The 21,924-nt window shown below is 41.1% G+C and overlaps 2 protein-coding genes and 1 long non-coding RNA gene across 13 annotated transcripts in view; 2 read left to right on the top strand and 1 right to left on the bottom strand.

Moving 5' to 3' along the window:
- Window positions 1-3,501, top strand: part of mark4b (MAP/microtubule affinity-regulating kinase 4b) — an 81,148-nt gene extending 77,647 nt beyond the window's left edge. For 4 of the 11 annotated variants that reach the window (XR_013807137.1, XR_013807138.1, XR_013807139.1 and 1 more), the window contains one exon: window positions 250-384. Coding sequence is in view for 5 of the 11 variants with exons in the window: in XM_079675035.1 (XP_079531161.1) it covers window positions 250-583 (334 nt within the window). In the remaining 6 variants the exon portion in view is untranslated. Of the gene's footprint in view, window positions 1-249 lie in introns of all 11 variants that reach the window. The other 7 variants (XM_079675042.1, XM_079675041.1, XM_079675040.1 and 4 more) reach the window with 4 other exon arrangements.
- Window positions 3,235-8,604, bottom strand: ckmb (creatine kinase, muscle b). Its single transcript, XM_079675044.1, has 9 exons — window positions 8,471-8,604; window positions 6,864-6,976; window positions 6,600-6,696; window positions 6,048-6,202; window positions 5,599-5,731; window positions 5,311-5,482; window positions 4,726-4,849; window positions 4,285-4,474; window positions 3,235-3,739 (listed from the first exon to the last, which is right to left on the bottom strand). The coding sequence occupies exons 2-9, from the start codon at window positions 6,954-6,956 to the stop codon at window positions 3,561-3,563; spliced, it is 1,143 nt and encodes a 380-aa protein (XP_079531170.1). The 5' UTR covers window positions 6,957-6,976; window positions 8,471-8,604; the 3' UTR covers window positions 3,235-3,560.
- A 90-nt stretch (window positions 8,605-8,694) lies between these two features.
- On the top strand, window positions 8,695-21,077 carry LOC307035553. Its single transcript, XR_013807141.1, has 4 exons — window positions 8,695-8,809; window positions 11,548-11,673; window positions 18,427-18,514; window positions 20,966-21,077. It is a non-coding gene; the product is annotated as an uncharacterized lncRNA (long non-coding RNA).
- Window positions 21,078-21,924: the final 847 nt, after the last annotated feature.

The following is a 21,924-nucleotide window of genomic DNA, read 5'->3' as shown; positions in this document are numbered from 1 at the left end:
ATTCACACAACCATACACTTCCATCACTTATTCATCTCACTTACACTGAAACCCCATTCACTCCCATTCGTCCTGCACTCCTGCTCCTTCATATCTGATCTCCTGCTCCCCTCACCCCTCACCCCTCACCATCCACCCTTCCTGCTGTTATTCCCACACCACCCTCTCCCTCTCTTTTTCTTTTAAATCTTCCTAAATTTCACTTTCCATCCTCTATTTTCGTCCTCCCAACACTCCCCCCACTTCCAGTCGCCATCTATCTGGGCATCAGAAGGCGGCAGAGCCCCGGACCCCCCGAAGCGGATGGGATGTGAGGGTGCGGAGCCCTCGGGACCCGGCCGAGGTGGTGCTGGCGCTGCGTGAGGCGGCGCAGGGATGCGGCTGCCAGGTGCACCTGGCCGGGCCCTTCCTGCTCTCCTGCACCCATGGAGCAGCCGGCGCCCGCGTGGCCTTCGAGGCCGAGGTCTGCCAGCTGCCCAGCGGGCTGGGCCAGAGCAGTGGGGTGAGGTTCAAGCGCCTGTGGGGGGCGCCGCTAGCCTTCAGAGACATCGCCACCAAAGTGTCCAAAGAGCTGGAGCTCTGAGGGCGGCTGGAGGCGGGGCGGACCAATCACAGACAGGACAGCTTGATACTAGAGGAGGGATGAAGAGGAAGGTTGCCTCCTCCTCTTCATCCCTGGGCTCTGCCTAATCTGATTTAGCTAGAGATGCCTCGCCTCCGCCAAAGACCCTCTTCCTCTGATGCCACCAATCACAGCCAGACCAACGGATGCACGGACAGACCGCCATCGGCAGACTTATGGTGACCTTTGACATTGGAGCTGTCAGTGACCTATGACCCCTGCTTGAAACACACCTCCATATTATTTGAGCCCATGGAGTCTTTTTATTTTTTATCACAACTTCATGTTTGATGTAAGGATGTTGCTGAGAACGATGGAGACTGATTATTGTTGACATGTTATACCTATTGTACCATATTTGTTGTCATCATTCCTTTTTAAAGAGCTGCTACTTAAAGAGATGTTTTAATGTTTGTCTTTTAAGTTTATCTTCCCTCTTGGGCAGAAGTTAGACATCTGTTGTCGGGAGCAGACGACATATTTCAGAGGTGAGGCCGCAGTCCCACCACCGGCCTCTAGAGGGAGACATGCAGAAATACAGAGACTTGTGACGGATTGAATGAAGCGTCACAGCCTGTCTGCCCATACATTGCTCCCAGTTAGTGCTCAGTTGAGATTTGGATGTTAGTTTTCCCCCTCTCTGGTCGAGTGCTGCCTCTCTGCCTGCTCCACTCTGCTGGAGCTGCTGACAGAGGAGCCGCGCTGTCTAAAGGTCACAGGACCCCTCTGAAGTGTTGTTCTTGATAAACTGATCACTATGCTCTGCCATTTACATATATGTTTCTTTGCCCAATGTGTTGTCCCATGCTACCTTTATTAACAAGCAAAACTCCTCTAGAAAAATGTAAAATGACACAACATGTTTTTGGTTTAAAGTGTAATGTGTGATTGGTGTTCTTATTACACAAGTAGGCACTGTTATTGTTCTTATTTGACCTACACAGGGGAAACCGATAGTCACTTACATTATTTTCCGCTCAGCAGGTTTAGTCAATTTAGTTTAGATAGGCAGGTTTTGTTCAGCCAATCAGAATGCATTATTCTGAGTCCAATATGTGCTAATTTAAAGGTTATTTAAATGAAATGCAGTCATTTTTAAATGTAACTAATGAATTGTCTACCTATTAAAAAAAATAATAAAAAAAATTCCATGCACATATCCAAATGCTTTCACTGAGTGCCAAACAACTAATAATAATAATAATTGTGTGCCACAAATGGTTAAAACATTTATTAATTACTGGTGAAATAGCATGGCTTTTTTCTTGACTGGTTCCAGTTTTTATCTTAATAACATTTAAACAAATAATTCAGAACGCCACCGTCATATTTTTCCTCAAATGTAGTGCAATACAGCCACACACCTGAGAACCTACTGGAATAAGCCTCCACTCAACAGGGCTCCTTGTTTCATTTTCTTTTTGATATCGCTGATATGTTGTTAAAACTCATTGAGCACTTTTTTGTTGCCAGGAATGCATTGTACTGCAATGTCTGTTTTTATTAATTCCACATAGTCTCACACATAATGCCCATGATTGACATTCTGAATGTCTTTCTTCCTCAGGATTCAGTGAGGTGACAAAGTCAGATAATGAAACTGAGGAACAGATAAATCACTATGGCCATAACAAATGGTTTAGTTCTTAACCTCAGCCACGCTACAAACTGTAAACCTTCGTCGACCAATCAGGCTGCAGCACTGAGATCAAATTCCAGTATGACTGTACGAGATGTTTGGCTGTTAATCAATTAGTTTCCTGCCGAAAATAAATTAAAAAGCATGCAACGTGATGAAGGTTTAAGATCTTTCAAAAATAAGATGTTCTTTTATCAAAACACTTTTCTACCAAGATTCAACAAAAATACACAGAGTGCTTCATTGATCATACACTCACACTGACGACTCCAAAACCCAAAGGATGTTGTACTTGTATTGTTGTTCTACAATGCCAAGAAATGGTAACTTGTACTTTTAAAGTATGCAGCACCTAACAGGACACTGATCAGTGACAGGAAGAGCTGGAGGAACAGCAGTTTGGATCTTTACGGCTGTGAGGTCTACAGGAATGTCAAATGGGAGGTTTTAGCTGCAGCAGGTATCCATGACGGTCTGAAAATGTGAAGCTGTGATTTAGGGCTAGATATTTTAGTTTTCTTCTTTCTGGTCCAACTGGGCTTCACTCTGAACCTGTTCTGTAGATGCAGTTAGAGCCGTGCTTTAAGGCTAGAGTTCTGTTGTATAGTGTGTTTGAAGCCGTGCTGTTATCAAGAAAACGTAACTAATGGGCTGAAATATGGATAGGATCGACCTGCAATCCTGCATGTCTCCTTGAAAATAATGTGTGACACATAAATAAAGACTTTCAACCTCTATCATTTCAGTGTCTATCTTATTTCTTCTGTTATGGATGTTGTCTCCAATGTGGCATTCCACCAGGGTCTTTGTGGTATCGCTGAATTGTTGTAGGCTACGGTGTATGTGTGAGGGAAGTTCAAAGCCAATATACATTTTGTTATCTTACATTATGTATACATATCACCGTCATTCAGTTTGGAGTAGTTGCAAGATATTCATGTACGTTTCAAATACAATAAAACATGAGAGAAAGTTTGATTGTTACATGGGGCATAGTTTAATCATCCAGTTATAATTCACAACCAAAAAAATTAGTTTTAGGTACGCACACATAGCCATGATCAGACTATGCACGGATTGATCCCAGGATGTTACAGAGAAGATGTGGAGAGGTTAAAGTGACAGGAAGTTGGGAGTGGGTTATCAGAAGTAAGAAAGGAAGAAGCAGATGGAAAAGAAGTAGGCAGAAAGTAGCCAGTTGGCCGAAATCAGTAAGATAACTTTACAACAAGCTACCCGTTTTACGAAGTAAAACAAATTCCACAGACAGTCAGTGAGTAATTGGTTGTCTGTTCCGCTTTACTTCTGGGCGGGGATCATGCCATCGATGGACTCTCCCTTCTCCAGCTTCTTCTCCATCTCAACCATCAGCTTGACACCATCAACCACCATCTGCACCTGGGCCACCTCGGAGGAGCCCAGACGGTCAGCGTTGGAGATGTCGAACACACCACCCACGGAGGCTGTGTCCACACCACCTGCGGGAGAAGAAGGAAGAGGAATGAGGCCTCTGTCCAACACATGGAAACATCCCCTCTCCAGCCCCTGAGACTTGTTGAAACTTTGTAAGAAGGCTTCTTTAATGTATGTTCAACCAACATTTCTCATTAATTCAATCGTCAGATTCCTTGAGTTTTGGCAGGAAAGATGTATCTCTGAATATGTAGGTGCATACGATCCATTAGGTAAGCGAGCGGGAAGATAACATTGCTATTAACCGAAACACAAAGAGCAAATCTTAAAGAATAATACATTTCAGGAAGCCTATAAGGTTTCTAATCCTAAAACAAACTATGGCAGCCTTTTCAATAGCAATTTGTAAAGATAACATAATGAATGAAAACATCTTATTTTAATCCATGTTTTTTCATTTCTATAACTTTTTGTTCATATAAAAATGCTACTTTTGCTGATAGCTATATCTTTCCCATCCAACAAAATTAAATTTAAGCCTGCAGCGCCTCTGAAAAAATTAGCTTGTAAACTCTGAGACTGAACCATTTCAATTTCATTTTGTTAGTACCTGTTCCACGCTTCTGCAGACGCAGTCTGGTCAGGATCTCCTCGAACTTGGCGTGTGTGCTGAGCTTGGGCAGTTTGACGTGCACTCCACCGCGCAGGCCGGTTCCCAGGTTGGAGGGGCAGGTCAGGATGTAGCCCAGATGCTCGTTCCACATGAAGCCATGGTTGTGCTTCTTGAAGATCCCCTCAATCTGACCAGTGTAGAGGATAAAGGGCATTAATAATGCATCATGGTTTAAATAAAACAAGTCTGATGTAGCTAAATGCTAAACAGTCCTATCTATTAATAATGAAGAAAGAAAAACAGCAATGTAAGGTCTTTATGAAAATGTTTAGAATATCATTTTAAATGGCTTTAACTCTTGCTCCAAGTTTAATTGTGCATATTTAATTGTCTTTGACTTTATTTAAATACAAAAATATGTGATGTTTTTTGCATTACGTTTTGCAGACCAACGCAGAAGCGTCTGAAGACCTCCTTCATGTTGCCGCCCTGCTGCATGGAGATGACACGCAGATGATCCTCCTCGTTCACCCAGACCAGGAAGGTCTTGTTGTCGTTGTGCCTGGAGGAAGAAATCCAGCTCAGTTTTAATTTAAGTAGGACAATGATGGTGAAATGTTTACCAAAGTGCCTCGCAGAATCTTGACGGACATTTCTAACATGTGTCCTGTAAACTGGATAATCTGAGCTACACAGTGGTGGATTTAAAGGACATAAATGTTAAAGGGCAGTTGTGCTGCAGCTTTACATACTGTGCTTAATTATTCATGACACACTTTAACAGATGTTTAAAAGCCGGAATAATCAGGATTTTCACATTACGGTGGTGAGACAAAAGAGACAGATGGTGTTAGTTTTAAAGGTTGGCTTGGGAATGGCAGATGGGAGCTCCAGGATGGGGTTTGTTTAGAGTTTGTATTTTTGAGTTTACATAGGCACATAAACCTGTTTATCTGGGAATAAAGTTGAATTTGTTATACGTTTTTCTATTTCATTTCCATTATGTGTCTGAGTGTCTCTCACCAGATGCCTCTGCCGTCGGGCCAGTCACGGGCCATTCCGGCGCAGGTCAGCAGGGGGGACACAGGCTTGTCAAACAAGAAGTGATCGTTGATCAACAGGTCCTGCTCGGCGTCGGTCATGCCACTCAGGGGGTAGTACTTTCCCTTGAACTCACCATCCAGGCTGGCCAGAGCTGAAAGAACCAAGGAAGGCACACAGGAAAAGGAGTCAGCCTCTGACAAATACATCTTGCCTTCTACAAACATTTGTGTAAGATTGATAGATTATTGTCATTAGGTTGACATTCACCCTCAATGGACAGCTTCTCAATGCCTCTGCGCTCGCCACGGCTGTTGTGGGGGGGCAGGGTGAATCCCTTGATGCTGCGGCCGGTACGCACACGGCTGGACAGCACGTAGTTGGGGTCCAGGTCGTCACCTCCCTTAGAGAAAGGACAGATAAACAAAATAGATACATTATTTGTATTGACTTTCACTTGTGTGAGGAACTGGACCTTATGAACGTTTTATGAGTAAATGTAGGCCTACTTATTATGTTGGCCAATGAACAGTGTCTGGAGTTATTCAACTCAATCATGCCTTGGTGTGGCCATAGAAGTAACCAACAATTGGTTTTACAATCAACAAACTAAGAGTCATTAATTTGGTGTGGAAGCTGGTCAATAGGTATGTTTCCTTCCTTCTGATTTTATACACATCTATCTCTAACAATATCATCATGCAGGTCATGCAGCTCACCTTCAGGTTCTCGAAGTTCAGGTCGGTCGCATGCTTGTCGGTGGGCTTGTATCCACCATGACGGTCAGAGATGATGGGGTCCAGCAGCTCCTTGAAGGCTTCATAGGACTCCTCGTCACCAGCAACGCAACCAACTGTCATGATGAAGGGGTGACCTTTTGAACAAGAGGGATGACAAGGGAGTTGGTAACAATGCTAGCTAGTTAGCTAGTTCAACTTTCAATATTTATAACTTTGTAGAAATATTGTTAGATCCTCTCACCCCTGTAGGCCTACCCCATTTGCTAACAAATTCTTGGATACCAAAAGACCTTACTAAAAAACATGCCAGAACTTTAGCCCCAAACCCTAAAGATTGAACAAAAGTCCTGTGTCACCTCAGAGGTAGTGATCAATGCTAGCATGGTGGGCTTCAGCAACAATCCATAATCAGTATATTCACAACTCATATTTGGCTGCATATAGTTGTTAATTCACTTCATTTATGTCTGTAAAAACAAAATATTCTGGCGTGTGTTAATGTCGATCCTGAATGTCGATGCTCCTTCTTACCAGGGTTGTCAACACCTGTCTGGATGACATCATCCACGGTGAAGCCACTGGGGGTAGACTTTCCCCTCAGCTTGGCATAGATCTCCTTGGTCAGCACCTACATCAGATGACACGCAGGTCAGTGTTTATACAGTCACATGATGTCTTTTAGTGCATGCTGTGTTCTATGAAGTATCTCAGCACAATGATAACAATGAAGAGACTTTGGTTGGTGTATTGCGGGTGAGTGTCCATTGAGCAGCAATATCAGAGTAGATGTTGTACCTTAGCCATATGGTTGTTGTGCAGGGACAGGTCGGGGAACTCCTCGTCCCCTGAGAACTTCATCTTGTAGTCGTTATGACAATTCTTCGCCATGGTTGCGATTCTTGCTCCACCTGAGAAGAGACACGAAAAAGAGAAGAGGACCTGTTATATTCCAGAATTGTACTGTTCGTTACAATTTGTCCTGACTGCATTTATTGGCACTTTGTTCCCTTATTGTGTAGAAACAGAAGACTACTATAGAAACAGCCCTTCAAAAGGCAGGTTCCATTGTTTGACTATAACAGTGAATACCATATTTATTCTCTGGTATTTCTCCAAGTCTTTCAAGTGCCTTGTCTATGAATCTTCTTGTGAGGAGGAGACACCTTTTCATTCTGTCCTTCTGTCTTCCTTTTTTTCTACTTTAATTTCACTGTCTTTCTACTTCACTGTCACGCTCTCCCTCGCCCCCCCCCCCCCTGTCAGCTGTTCTGTCTACATGCTTTTCTTCCTGCAGCCCTCCCCTCAGAATGTCTCACCGCCTGTCTCTCCCTCACAGCTGTGATTTTAAATAGTGACGCTGTGCCCCCTCTTGCCATGCACATGATGATGAAGGATTTTCTCTTCTGTCTCACTTCGTTCAGCCTTAGAATAATGCAAACTTAGTGGTCGACCTTCGCTGCAATACATGAGTGGAAGATAAAATACATTGATTCTAACTAAATCGACTTTTTAAAGACCAAAAATAGCTCAAACACTCAATGCTTACAAATGTTTACTTAGTCTAAACGATATAGCCTTCTCCCATTGTTCTTGAGACATGGTTTTGTACAGTAATTGTAATTGTGTCCTGCATTTTGATTGAACATGAAATGCCTAATTTCCACCGCAAGAAAATCACACAAAAATGATTAACACAAAGTGGAACTCATTTGAGTGAGTAGAACTGGAAGTTAACACAAATTACTTTGAAAAAAGTTATAATTTTGGAGTTGCAATCAACAGAGCTGCAGCTGCAGAATCAGTCAGAATATCTGATCTCTCTGTCCGAGGTGAGAATCCGTCAGTTGAGGTGCAGTTAATTGATGACACCTGGTGCGCTCAAAGGTCAAAGTGTTGCATGCCTCACAGATGGCTGCACATGTTCCATGGCTAAATCAAGCGCTCCTAAACTATTCAAAGACACACCTCAGGTCTGCCCTGCCAGCATAAGCAACAGCAGACAGTCACAACTGTTTCAGTGACCCTTGACTGTTGTATACTAAACTAGCCTTTAAACTGCAGTATAGTGCTGCAGATATCCAAGCATCAAGTCTTTCAAAGAAAAGTTTCACTACAGAGTGCAGCGATAGAAGAACGATCAGAGTAATAATTATTAGTTTCCAGTTCAGGAAAAAATGTGCAAAGCTTAACAGGAATCCAACACAGAAATGTGATAATAGAAAAATGCTTCTATGGCTCCAGGGTTCATCAATGGAGGAATCTGATTGACACATATCCGTTCAAAAAATGTTCCTCTATGATTTTGATAATGGGAGGTTTGCTCAGGGAGAGGTTTCTGTTCATTCTTTATATATAAATACCACCACAATTTTTCCATTGGATTTATCAAAAAGCTTGTTTACCTGCTTAGGAGAAAAGAAAGAAGTAACAGTCCCGGGATCAGATCCTGTTCACCAATTGTAGGGATGCCCAACTCTTCAACATGATGGGCTTTAGTATTTATACCTGGAACTCTGTTCCTATTGGCTCACTACACTCGGGGTCCCTTCATATGATTGGTTACAGGGGGGCTTCTATGCCCGGGTGAGTTTCTAAAAGGCAAGAGAACTTCACACAACACTCGAGACGAGAAGCAAGAAACAGCTGCAAACCAACCTTTCAACTCCTGCCTGCTCAGAGCTGCTGTCTGCAGGACAGAAGAGGTGGACAGCAGCCCATACACTCTATCAAACATATGCACTGTGGGTTTGTATTCACACATGTATTCACACAGTGACTGTAAATAAGGCTCACACCCTTTGCACAATGGCAACATAGGATCCAGAGTATGAATGTAATTGTCATTGAATGAATATACCAATCATTATGTCAAATGTCCAGTATTTACAGTATAATACAATTACATTAAAGAGAATTTCAAAAGACGCATTTTAAAAATGTTAATTTGGAATCTTTGCTGTGTAGGGAGGTTTGCTTGCAGCTGGACAGTTAAAGAGCAGCAGGTGGTTCTGATGTACACATTGTAGGCATGCATGCACAGTGTACTGCACTGAAAGTGTCCCCTATGGGTGGATGAGCAGAGTAACTGGAGTTGTGTCTGTCATCAGATTAAGGAGTCAAAAAAACACTTGTCTTAGATAACATCATTACAATATTCATTACTGGTTGGATTTCATTGACCCCTCTAACTTGCCAACCTTTTATAAGTTTAAGTGTTTGCATGCAAGTTTAAGGTGTGTGTTACAGCTCACTGTTTGGAATGTTAGTAAGTAATGCATGGTAACCGGCTAACCAAACAGAAGACATTTGGCAAGCCAGGACGGCAAATGTTAAGTGTTTAACAAAATATGTCTGTATCTAAATGTGTCATTATTTGTAAGTGCACAGCTTTCTCGTCATGTCATGTGTATGTGTGTCTTGTGTATTCATATGTCATAATAAATATCCTGCCTGACATGTTTGAGGTTGGGATCGCTTTTTATCCAATATACTGTATATTTCTTAGTCTGGGCTCACTGCAGGTTTTTACTAGATCTGGCTCTCTTTGTCAGACTTTGAGTTCAGGTCTTTAATGTACAATTGCCAGCATCATTACCCCCTCCCCCCTCCCCTCTCCCCACTGGTAATGTGATATATGTCAGTAATCCACCCACAGACAGATATTAAATCACATCCACATCATGTGACAGTAAGTATAAATTGTGCGGTGGAGCTGAGACTCTCTGTGACGCAGACAGCAGCCTCACATGAGATTCAGGTTTCCCTCAAACACAAGAGTACAAGAGCTCAGAGGTTAATCACAGTTTTCATGATAGCTTCCCTTAAAACTCTCTGGCTTTAAGCAACAGAGTCCAAAAATGTGACATTTAATTTGTAATCATCGATTACTATCTCAACCCACCCCACACCTACATTTTCTTTTTAAATAACTAGAGACCATCTTGCCATTGGACCACACCAGCTGCAATGCTAAAACGGGCCAGGCCTGTAAGGTTTAGGGCCAATGGCCCCACTTTCAAGCACCTACTTCTGGCCCCCTAGCCCGGGACTCGCCCATTTCGGGATTACGCCTACATTTTGACCTTAACTACACATCTGTAAACTTTGTGGCTGCACACAAAATCTCTCCCCAGAATGACAGTGCAACACTGTACAGCAGAAATAAACATGTCTACAGCCTGCTGCTAAATACTGTTGGACAATTTAATATAACTTAGCCATTTTAATTATAGTAAGCCTTACATTTATGAATGATTAACCGGGTGTGGCCGCTCTGAGCGACAGGTGGCTGCTGTCTCAGGTCCCCAACTGTTTGCTGTCTGCTCTGTTGCATCACCTGGGTCTCCCTCAGCTCTGAGCTATTAGTAAGATGGTGGTGCCAGTGCTGCAGCCTCCCACTGAGCGTCACAGTTGCTCTTCAGAAAGCAAATAAATACAGAGTTTGAGTATAGTTGCGTGTGTAGAGAAAAAAGGGCGTTGGTTTGTGACAAAGTGTCCTGAAAAAAAGGCCAGTAGAACATCCAGGCTAAAGGGCATCACAAGTTGGAGTTGCTGCTTAAAGTCAGAGTCTGCCATTTTGATCAAATACACTCAAATTCAGAAAATGTATCCTCAAAGTTTGCTAGTTGTACGTTCTGTGTGTTCGGTAAAATAAAACAAAAGAACGTACATCATACAGCCCCGGTTCTTTGAAAGGGAAACAAAGAAGCTCGGACTGAGACAACAACACTCCTTGAAAAGGGCAGCATTTTTTTGTGTGCATAGGAGACAAAGGCATGGCAAATCTTGAGAGTGGGATTAGTTTTGGTGTCCTTCAAATATCAGTTTATATATTTTTCAGAATTGATGACTCCTCCTTCAATGATCCCCAGGTGATTATTTGAAATAGTTAGTACTTTGTTTGGTGCACCACAGAGCTCTGTTCTATGCCTGATGGTACTTTTTATCTAATCTACCATTAGAATATCGGGCTACATGCTATGCTGATGATATTTCATTTATTACACGCCTTAGTTGAATACTTGTTTTTGATTGGTCAACTTGAACATTTCAGAGGTTGTTAATATTCTCCATCACACCGCTGCTAAGGATAACATGGAGCTTATCTTAACATGGATGCTTAGAAGGGAGAAGGGACTATGTGCAGTCATATCAATCTGCAGAAAGAAGTGTGTATGCCAATAGAAGTAGTATACAACTTACTTTAGTTTTCATCCATCGGAAAACACCATAGAATACTTATTAAACATTCACATCTATATTTGTGGAGAGCACAAAACCAACACAAAAGACAAAACCAACCTTTACTGTTCCCAGAAAAGAAAAGAAAAGAAAAAGAAAACAAGAGAAGGAGAGCGGTTAAAAGATGCTGGATGTCAGAGAAATCAACAAAAGAAGACAGACAGGAAGTAAACACTAAGGTAAACAGCAGAAGAAGTGTCCATGCCAAGTTGCTTATTTGTCATTTGCTCACTCCTAGCTCGAAGCGGATGTTGCTCGGGTGCCATCTTAAGGAGCGTTCCATGGTGCTTATTTGTGCATGCAGGAGCGAGGATATCGAGGAGCAAGGAGCGACCTCTGAGGAGCGATAGCAGAGAGACAGGAGGTAAACATTCACAGGAACACAGTATGGGCTCTGGTAGTGTTTAAAGACTGGTTCATGCAAAAGACCATTTAAAGAGACTTGGACGGTGTAGAAAACCTGGATCAGCCTTTGGTACAACGTAAAACCAACAAAAAAAAATCTTAGCAGAAGCAATACGATTTCTTTAAAGTCAATATGTGGCAGTGCGCAATAATCGGGATAATGTGCAACATGGCATAAGTAATTGAATGTATAGCAAATGGCCACTCCTAGTTTCTACACCCAGGCCACAGTGTCAGCTGAGACCTGCAGACACACCTTAATGACATTCCAAATAGTTTTCAATGTCAGGCCATGTTACTCACCCACTCTAAACACAATCAAAACCACAAGTCTGCTCCTGTACGAGTTGGACACTTTTATTATTACTATTACATGTCACTTGTTAGACGCTTTTATCCAAAGCGACTTACATTACATTACATCCAGTACTGTGGACAATCCCCACAGGAGCAATTTGGGGGGAAGTGTCTTGCCCAGGGACACAACGACCTGCTGACTCCAGGGGGAGTTTGACGTGCACTTCACGTCAATGTAGGAACAACATTATTCATGCAACCACAGCACATAACCTTGTGATTATGTATCACTTACAAACACCAAAGATGCATCATGATGTATGCAGGTTTAAGCTTCATCTCTAAAATATTGGTACACTTTGTGCGTGACACCAGAGCTGAAGCTGTGAACTACCATCAAAGACCTGCAGCATCCTAAATGAGTGTATTTTCATAGAGAACAACGCTGCTCCCCAACTATATCTTTGACCAACCCCCCCCCCCCCCCCCCTTAAACCTCAAAGGTCATGCTGACTGTGATATGTGCTGTGTGTGTGTTTTGCTCATTCAGACCAGTTAGTTCTGTCGTTCGTTTGCCACCGCGGCACAGATCCAGTATCCCAGTTTAGACTGTCATTGTATCCTTCAGCAATCCCCACACACATACACCCCCCACCCCACCCCCCAGAACCCTGCAGCTGCCCCGGGAAACAGGCAACAAGGACAGTTATGCAACTGGGAACACTGTGAATCTTTCAGAATGTTTCCATCTGAATCGCACAAGCTGTGTGAAAATAATCTAACGGTTTCATACTCTCATGATGCTAGTGCTTTCAAAATTGCATTCAAAAAATCCATTGCAACAACCTTGTATTAAATACATGTACTTATTAGTATTGTAACATTCAAGATCACCTTTATCTATTTGTAAACTGCTGCTAGCTTTTAGCATCCCATTTTCCAAGTTGTTCATCAGTGGTTAAGAGCAGGTTTGTAGTTCTGCAACCTGATTCAAGATGAAATGTTAATATATATTTCCACACTATTTTACTGAGCTTCTGAGAGCTGGCCCGCAGTCTGGTGGCAGATTATTTTTCGCATCAAAGCCTTCAGGGAACAGTTGAAGGCTACATGCATTCACACATTCACACATGGATGTCGCCAGGAACAACAGGGAGACTTGGTCACTGACGGCTGTATAATGTTTCTATGTACATTATACAGCATCTTATAGGTCCCTCTTTGTCCTTTCACTTCCTGTTTTGAAAGGAAAGGGAGTTAAAAACACTGGGTGTGGATGTGTGGTCTTTTTTATGAATATTTTGTAGTGTGCTTTTGTTGGTGTTTATCAAGTCCCCTGGACACAAGTTAAATAAAATGATGCTGATGACGTCACATATCAAGACATCACTTCCTCACCTCATAGGGGAGTGATTGCCTTATAAAATAATCACTTATCTCAGGAGGCAGCCTTCTCTGGATTCCTATGATTTGAACTGGACTTGAGTCATTCAAACGTAATGTCCTGAGCCAGACCAGGAAAAGAAACCATGAAACCTGTGTGAAAAGCACCACAAATAGACCCAGGCATGTAAGACGACTCTGTTAACGTCTGCATGTTAAGTCCTACACACGGTGAGATGTGAAAGAATGAGTGGGGCTAAATAAAAAGCAGGATGTTGTTTCATCCAACAAAATGTAATACATTGTGTTTGGTTGAAAACAACAGTGAATAAATAAAAGGAGATTAAAATGTTTAATTATTATGTGTTTTACTATAGGAATCATTATTTAGCAAATGTGTTATATAGTAAAAGTAAGTATTGTCTCCAGGGGAAGCTGTTTACATTGCCTCAACTGATGTCAATTCATTCAGCGTCTATACGATAAGTAAAATGTTATCTTAAGCAATGGACAATGGGCACAAAACACAGATGTATTAGTAGATAAATAGAACCAGTCATATGATCATCAAAGGGTTCAGAGTTTAAAGTGGTGGAGTTTTGAGTGTGGATGCTAAAATGCCTGAGTGAATCTCACTATGGACTGTCAGCCATCTGCACTGACCAACAAGTGTTGCAGTGATTTTTTTGTGAACGTTGTGAAGGTGACAGCAGTGCTGAAACATGAGCTACATGGGTAACTTCTGGAGTGGGGGGGCGTGTGTGACAGGGGGGGAGCGTGGATTCTATCTTTAGTGCCTCCTCACCAGGTCCTCCCATCTCAGATACCAGTTCAACCGATTGAATTGCATGGACTCAGCTGTCTGCCCCCCCTCCTTTCCTCCTTCCATTCATCTGTTCATCCACCTTTATGTTATCAGACTGAAGGAACCTATATTTCGTCAATAAAGCAGCAGAATGGCTAAGGAACACACACACACACACACACACACACACACACACACACACACACACACACAACTGCTGAACAAGCTGAAAACAATGCAAGCGGTGGGAACCAACAATATAAACGTTTAGGGCTTGTATGACGGGGGGGGGGGGGGTACATCAGACTAAAACGATTGGGAACCATTGACTCAAATCATAGGTCACATGAATCAGGTCAGATTTTGCTTTATCGGCATGTCATCATGAATAAATGTGCTCCTGGAGACCCCTAACTGAAACTACCTCAAAAAGTTGTTTTGAGTATGTTGACAGATTTTGTCACCCTCTTTGCAAAATACAAGTGATGTGTAGATGAGTCTTAATGTAGGTGTAAATGAGCAAGGAGGGCCAAGGGGCCGGAGCCCCCACACACACATATTTTAACCAGCTACTTTACGCCCCTGGCCAAGGTGGTCTTTAGCTTCTAATTTTACACAATGGGGGAAGGTGTGACATTTTAAACCTGCAGCTCTCCTCTCGCTCTCTGTGTGTGTGTGTGTATTTGTGATCACGTGTGGTTACGTGCATATGCAGCTATGTGCCCAATGCACACCTGTGTCCTATTTGAGTAATGCATGTGTAGTATATATTTGCCACACACACACACACACACACACACACACACACACACACACACACACACACACACACACACACACACACACACACACACACACACACACACACACTACCCTGTTCCTCGGACCATGAAAATGTGTTTGGGCTTTCTATTTGAGGTCCTTAAGAGGTTCAGCCTCGGATCCAAATTTGTGTCGTGGATAGCATTGTTATACTCTTCACCCAAAGCTTCAGTGAGTACTAACGGGATAAGTTGTCATTGTTTTACACTAGGTAGAGGTACTCGCCAGGGTTGCCCTCTAAGCCCGTTACTATTCGCCATGGCAATCGAACCCCTATCAATTGCGCTTAAATCGGCCAGCTTTACACAAGGAATTACCAGATATGGCTCTGAACACATACTCTCGTTATACGCTGACCATTTACTATTGTTAATTTCTAACCCTATATCTACCATTCCTCAGATAATAGATCTGTTAACCCGATTCGGAACCTTCTCAGGGTACAAGCTAAACTTTTCCAAGAGTGAGTGTTTCCCTTCAGATCCCCGATAGACTCATCACCTTCAAGATGTCTAGGAGTAATTTTAAGTATTTAGGCGTGAATATAAGTGGAAAACTCTCAGACCTTTACAAAGATAACGTCCCACCACTAATTGACAAGCTCAAATCTGATTTGGAAAGGTGGAATAATTTACATTTAACTATCGCTGGGAGGGTAAACTGTATCAAAATGAACATTCTCGCTCGCTTTCTGTACCTCTTTCAATGTCTGCCAGTCTTCCTACCAAAATCACTTTTTCGTAAAATAGACACACTAATCTCCTCTTTTGTATGGCAAGGGAAGACTCCTAGAATTAGGAAAGAGCTTTTACAAAGGCATAGAGCTACAGGAGGATTAGCGCTTCCAAATATAAGACACTACTATTGGGCAGCCAATATCCACAAAGTAATTCTATGGACTAAGGAACCAACATTGAGTTGGTGTGAGCTTGAAGCCAAATCCTGTACTAGTACCTCACTCTTGGCTTTGCTCACATCTACATTACCCAGCTGGCCGAGTCAATTTTCAAATAACCCGATTGTTGTTTCCACCCTAAGAATTTGGTCCCAATTCAGAAAGGCTCATGGACTCTGTGGATCCTCTATACATAGTCCCATTCACAACAACCATCTCTTTCTCCCCCCTTACACTGATGGGCCTTCTCTATGTGGCAGAGATTAGGTCTTATCAGAGTAAGGGACCTTTACATTAACAATGTTTTCGGTAGCTTTAGCCAACTCTCTGACAAATTTTGCCTTCCAGGCACTCATCTACATGTATTTCGCTACTTCCAGGTCCGAAACTGGGTTAAACTAAACAACCCTTCCTTCCCCAATATCCCTCCGGATTCAATAATTGACTCAATTCTGGACACTCTAACAATCGAAAAAGGTTTGATTTCAAGAATTTACAGTTCCGTCTCCCGTCTCACAAAAACATCGCTTGGTAAAATCAAACAAGATTGGGAAGAGGAACTAGTCCAAGCTATAGATGATGAAGTCTGGGATGGCGCATTAGCGAGAGTGAACAATAGTACGTCCTGTGCCAGGCTCAATCTTATACTCAACTAAAAGTTGTCCACCGTATCTATTACACCAACTCTAATCTCTCCAAAATATACCCAAATGTTACGGATACCTGTAACAGATGCCACATGTCACCAGCAAACATGACTCATATGTTTTGGTCTTGTCCTCGCCTACAAGGATACTGGACAAGCATTTTCAAACACCTTACTGAGGCCTTGGACGTGGTATTGACACCATGTGCAGGAACTGCCATTTTTTGAGTACCCCCTGGCCACCGAATGATGAGGAGGAAAACTAAGGACAGTATAGCCTTTGCATCTCTATTAGCACGTAGAAGAATACTACTTGAATGGAAATCCTCGATAGCACCTAATGCATCTCTATGGCTTAAAGATCTTATGCTGTATCTGAACTTGGAGAAGATTAAATATAACCTGAGGGGCTCCTCAAAACTATTTGAATCTGTCTGGGGCTCTATGATAGCCTACATAGCATGAACTTAAGACACTAAATTAAGAAGAAAAGGAGGGGAACTACGAATGTATGTGTATGTTTTTTTTTTGTTTTTTTTTGTTATATTAAAAAAAAAAAATTAATTTATTTGTATTTATTTGTTCTGTCTTTGTATACATGTATGTAGGTATGTGTATGTGTGTACATGTGTGTGGGTATGTGCACACACGTATGTGTATGTGTATATGTGGGTACACATATGTGAGTATATGGGTACAAGTATTACTGTTACTATTATTTTTTCCCTTATCTATACATTTTCTTTTAATATTATCTTCTACATTACTTTACTTTTACCTATACATGTATCTATTTTATTTAGTTAGTTAATTTACAAGCTAGGACCGGGAGGGGGGGAAAGGGGAAAAATAAATAAAAATATTGACTGTATAAATGTAAACTCATTGTGCCTGACTCAATAAAAAAAATATAAAAAAAATAAAATGTGTTTGAAGGTATGGAAGGTTTATTTTTGGTATAATCTGATGGTCATCAGCATGAACAACAAACTAGCCCTATGACTGAATGGATAAAGGAAATAAATCTGAATTAAATAAACAAATTCCAAGTTGTAATCATCCTTCTGCAACCCTGCTGTTTAGAATCTGATATTGTGTGTGTGTGTGTGTGTGTGTGTGTGTGTGTGTGTGTGTGTGTGTGTGTGTGTGTGTGTGTGTGTGTGTGTGTGTGTGTGTGTGTGTGTGTGTGTGTGTGTGTGTGTGTGTGTGTGTGTGTGGAAGACAATATCCATTGGAAAAGGTTACCTTTAGCTCACACAATATTGAATCACAGAAAAACCTGTCAGTGACCACACATTACAATGATTGTTCCCACGTTAAAAAGCATTGTTATAACTGTATACATTTATAATTTAAGAAAATACAATGAAAAAAGTGAATAAAACATTAGTGTACATTGAAGTCTAGAGTTATTGATTCAATAATACTGCACCTAAGAACAAAGACTTAGCAGTTATCATAAAGGTCAGCGAGGTTTATGAAGAGATTTAGAAGGCTGAACTAATTTAACAAGGCTTAGCTTTTCACTCAGGAGATAACACATTAAAGCAGCTTGGTTTCCCTCCAGCCTTCAGTAGACAGACTTATATTATCTTAGTAATGTCAACTGTACAGAACAGATAATACAATAGCTAAATAAAACACCCAAGACATTTCCCTTATCACTTGATCTTTCATTCTTCATAAATCATTTTTCATGAAGATGACATTAATACAGTTTTGAATCCTATCTAACCCTTAAAAGTAAGTTTGTTTTGGAATATGTATGCATCACCCTTTCCCCTCATCAAATACATGATTCCCAGTTGTAGTACTGATCAGGACTCTAATGTTATCCTGGGGTTGTGTGCGTTCCATCCTGTAGGACGTAACCCCTGCTGCCAGCACCTTACCCTTCTTCCTGCATCAACCACAACACTGGAGGCCAACAGCAGCGGAACAGTCAGAAGCAGGTACACAGAAACTAATCATAGCAGACAGCTTATAACGAACCTCCTCATTTTCTATCACATACGATGAATACTCGTGTTTTAATACACTGATACATATGAGTACTGTGTTTTTTGAACACAACTTTTATCTCACATGGTTGGTTGAGCACTGTTGACTGAGGAACTTCAAAGGCAATGTGTAGAAAGGATTTAAAAACTCACTTTCCCTCTTCTCTCTTCCCTGAGCACCATCCACTGCCCCAGCTGCATATCTTAGGATGTATTGACTAAGGTTGTCCTTCTTTCTATCGAGCAATTTGTTTCATCCAGCAATCTTCCAGTGTGTTATGACAAATGTATGAAACAGTTTACAGTTTGAATAACACCCATCATTAATTTTTTTTGCAAGACTGAACATTTGTTTCCTGTAGGTGCTGACAGGAAATACAATGTGCACAGTTTGTCATTGACACTCGAGACCTTCAGACCAAAAAAAGGTTGTTTTAGTATCTAGAAATCTCTTCCCTGCAGTTTGTCAGGAGTTGCAGAGAGAAGTTGGCCCTCTGACCCTGATCTATTTAGCCGTGAATATGTGGTGAGCAGCAGGTATTGGATGGTGGTGTAGAAAGGAGATTCCCCGGGGCCCGTTGACCTTATATGGCTGGCCTGCTCTCCCACAGTCAGTTGCTGGAGCTCCTCTGCTACCTGACAGCTGAGCCGTCCATCAACCCGCTCATATAACTGTCACACACGCACTCACACACACACACACACACACACACACACACACACACACACTCTTAATAGTTCCTGTTTGGGCTGTATCTCTCTCTGTGAATTTGTGTTTAGTATTTAGTAGATGATTTAGAAGAGTTTTTGTGAATATGCTTTTGAAGGTATGGAAGCTTACTGTAGATAATCTGATGGTCATTAGCATGAACAGCAAACTAGCCCTATGATTGAATGGATAAAAGAAAGAGCACCGTCTATAGAATCTCAAAAGAAAAGGAGTCAAAGCAAGGATGAACAGCTGATCGTGCTTAAAAGGCGCAGGCCAGGGGTTTCTGGGCCAGGGGCCTACCTCTCAAATCTCTTGTGTAAAAGTCACAGGGATATTTTGTTCTAGTTATTTTGTTGTTCTATCACTGACCACATTCACCTAATATTAAATATCTGCCAACCAAACCAAGTATTGGGGGAAATATTTTTATTATTTAATGAAGGGATATAGTGATGCCATCCTAAAAAAAAAAAAACACTACATATGAAAGTCTTGCAAATGTACAGCTTAATACTAAAGTATGAAATGTATGTATCTGCAGCAGAATGGCCCCCTGTCACATTATTAAATACGTGGATCATTATATTGTACTAACCCTTTAACTACTTTATATTGTTCTGGGTTTTTAAACATATAAAAATACATATTATTTTAATATGTTTTTATATGTACAATTGTATTCTGAAAAACAACTCCAGCTGTGAGACAATTGTAGTGCAGTAAAAAAGGAGAATATTTATCGCCAAAATGTAATGGAAAGGATAAAGTAGCATAAATAAATAATAATAATTAATACATAATAATATATATAATAATAATTAATAATTCATAGTAATAGTTAATAAATTATTATTATTATTATAAAATGATTTTACTCAAGCAAAGGACAAACACCGTCTTGATGGTTTTCAGAAGTATGTTGTATAGTGAGCTGTATATTATAATTGGTCCAACAGTGGGGTGTGAGTTTGGATCTGTGAAGCAGAATTCACACAGCCAACAACCGACTGATGTTCAGGTGCAGGTTTTACATTTACTTTTACATCTTTGTGCCGAGGGAACCATTGTCTCATGATCAGCTCTCAAGTAACAGAATTTATCTCGACACTGTGAGCCCCGTACACTCAAACACTCATGGTTATTGTTCTTCAGATCCTATTGATCTGTACTCACTGTATATTAGGCTGCTGTGCTGGGCCACGGCCCACTGACTCCCACGAAATGCTGCTGTAATGAATTCTAAATGTAACTTAAATTGATTGTTTCCTAAATCCTGGTCCCTCCACTGGCCGGCTAATGTGAAATGAATAAGATTATTGCTGCCCCCACCCTGTGACCTCTCGGTCACACATGGAGCACCCAGCTAATCTGGCTGAACAGTCCAGCTAATCTGTGACATGGGTGCATCACTATAATATAAAGGAACTAATTAAGTGCTTCAGAAATATGTTTAGATAATATATAATATTCAGTTATATGTTTTTAAACTGAACACATCTGTATTTTAAAATGATGATTGGTTGATAAACATGTACATGTAAACCTAATATGTTGGTGACATTTCTATTTAATCACAGTGATAGGACTGTTCAGATCAAATAAATTATTTATTATTTATCAACACTCGAGAAAACCTCTGATAATCTGTCTTTGACAAATTGATATTCATGTGTGTGCATGCTCTCCTGCAGGCAGTTCGTCTCTCTGACAGATAGATGTCGACCCTGACAGGACATCACGGCCAGCCCTGGTGCCTCAGTGTATTGTGGGAAATCTGGGATCAGGTAAACTCCTCAAATGCGTCAAGTTCCGTGAACATAACTGGAAAGATACGGGAAGTTGAGCCTGTGTCTTCAGAATAAAAGCAGTGTGTTGCGTGAGTCAAACCTAACTAACTTTGTCTGCCTATTTTAGTATTGATTCATTTTGGAGTTGTGCTGATGTCTTGTTGTTTTAGGATAAACTGGCCATCAACGCAAAGTTGAACCTGAACTATTGAAGCTTGAAAAAATATATATCTGATCCATACATTTGTAGAACAGTGAGTGAAACTATAGTTGAAATACTTGTGGTTGATTTATCCTGGTTTACCTATTTGGTGCATCCCATTCATATCTTTGAACAGTGAAAGGGTGCATAGAAGGGCAGTGGTTGAAGAAGTATTCAGATACCTCACTGTAAAAATGCCCCACTGCAAGTGGAGCTCACGCAAACAGGGTTCAAATATAAGAAGGCCTAAATATCAGCAAATGTACTTTAATATGAAGAAGAATCAATATGAAAAGCTTTTTTGGGCATTATGCATTGTGCAGCTGACTTCCTGCTGTAGATGTGTATGTTGTTTTTGCTACAGCTATACATCATATTCTACAAGATCATTCTTTTGTTATGCACTGTGCTGGGAGAACACCATATTTACAAAGGTAAAGTACACTTTTCATGAGTTTTCAGAAAAACAACTTTGTGAAAAAATGTTTTTCATCTGATCCAATATATTCGTTAAATAGTATATCTGGCTTAAGAGATAAGATCAGTTTCTCAAAGTACCATTTCACAATCGTTCAGTGTCAGAAACAGGATTTCATTGGACAACAAGTCAATAATAACTAAAGCTGTCGGACAAAACGAGTTGAATACCCCTGAGATATAG

Source organism: Notothenia rossii (assembly GCF_949606895.1).
Source record: "Notothenia rossii genome assembly, chromosome: 4".
Lineage (NCBI taxonomy): Eukaryota > Metazoa > Chordata > Actinopteri > Perciformes > Nototheniidae > Notothenia > Notothenia rossii.
Note: the sequence above shows the minus strand (reverse complement) of the source record. Positions and strands in the feature narration are given on the sequence as shown.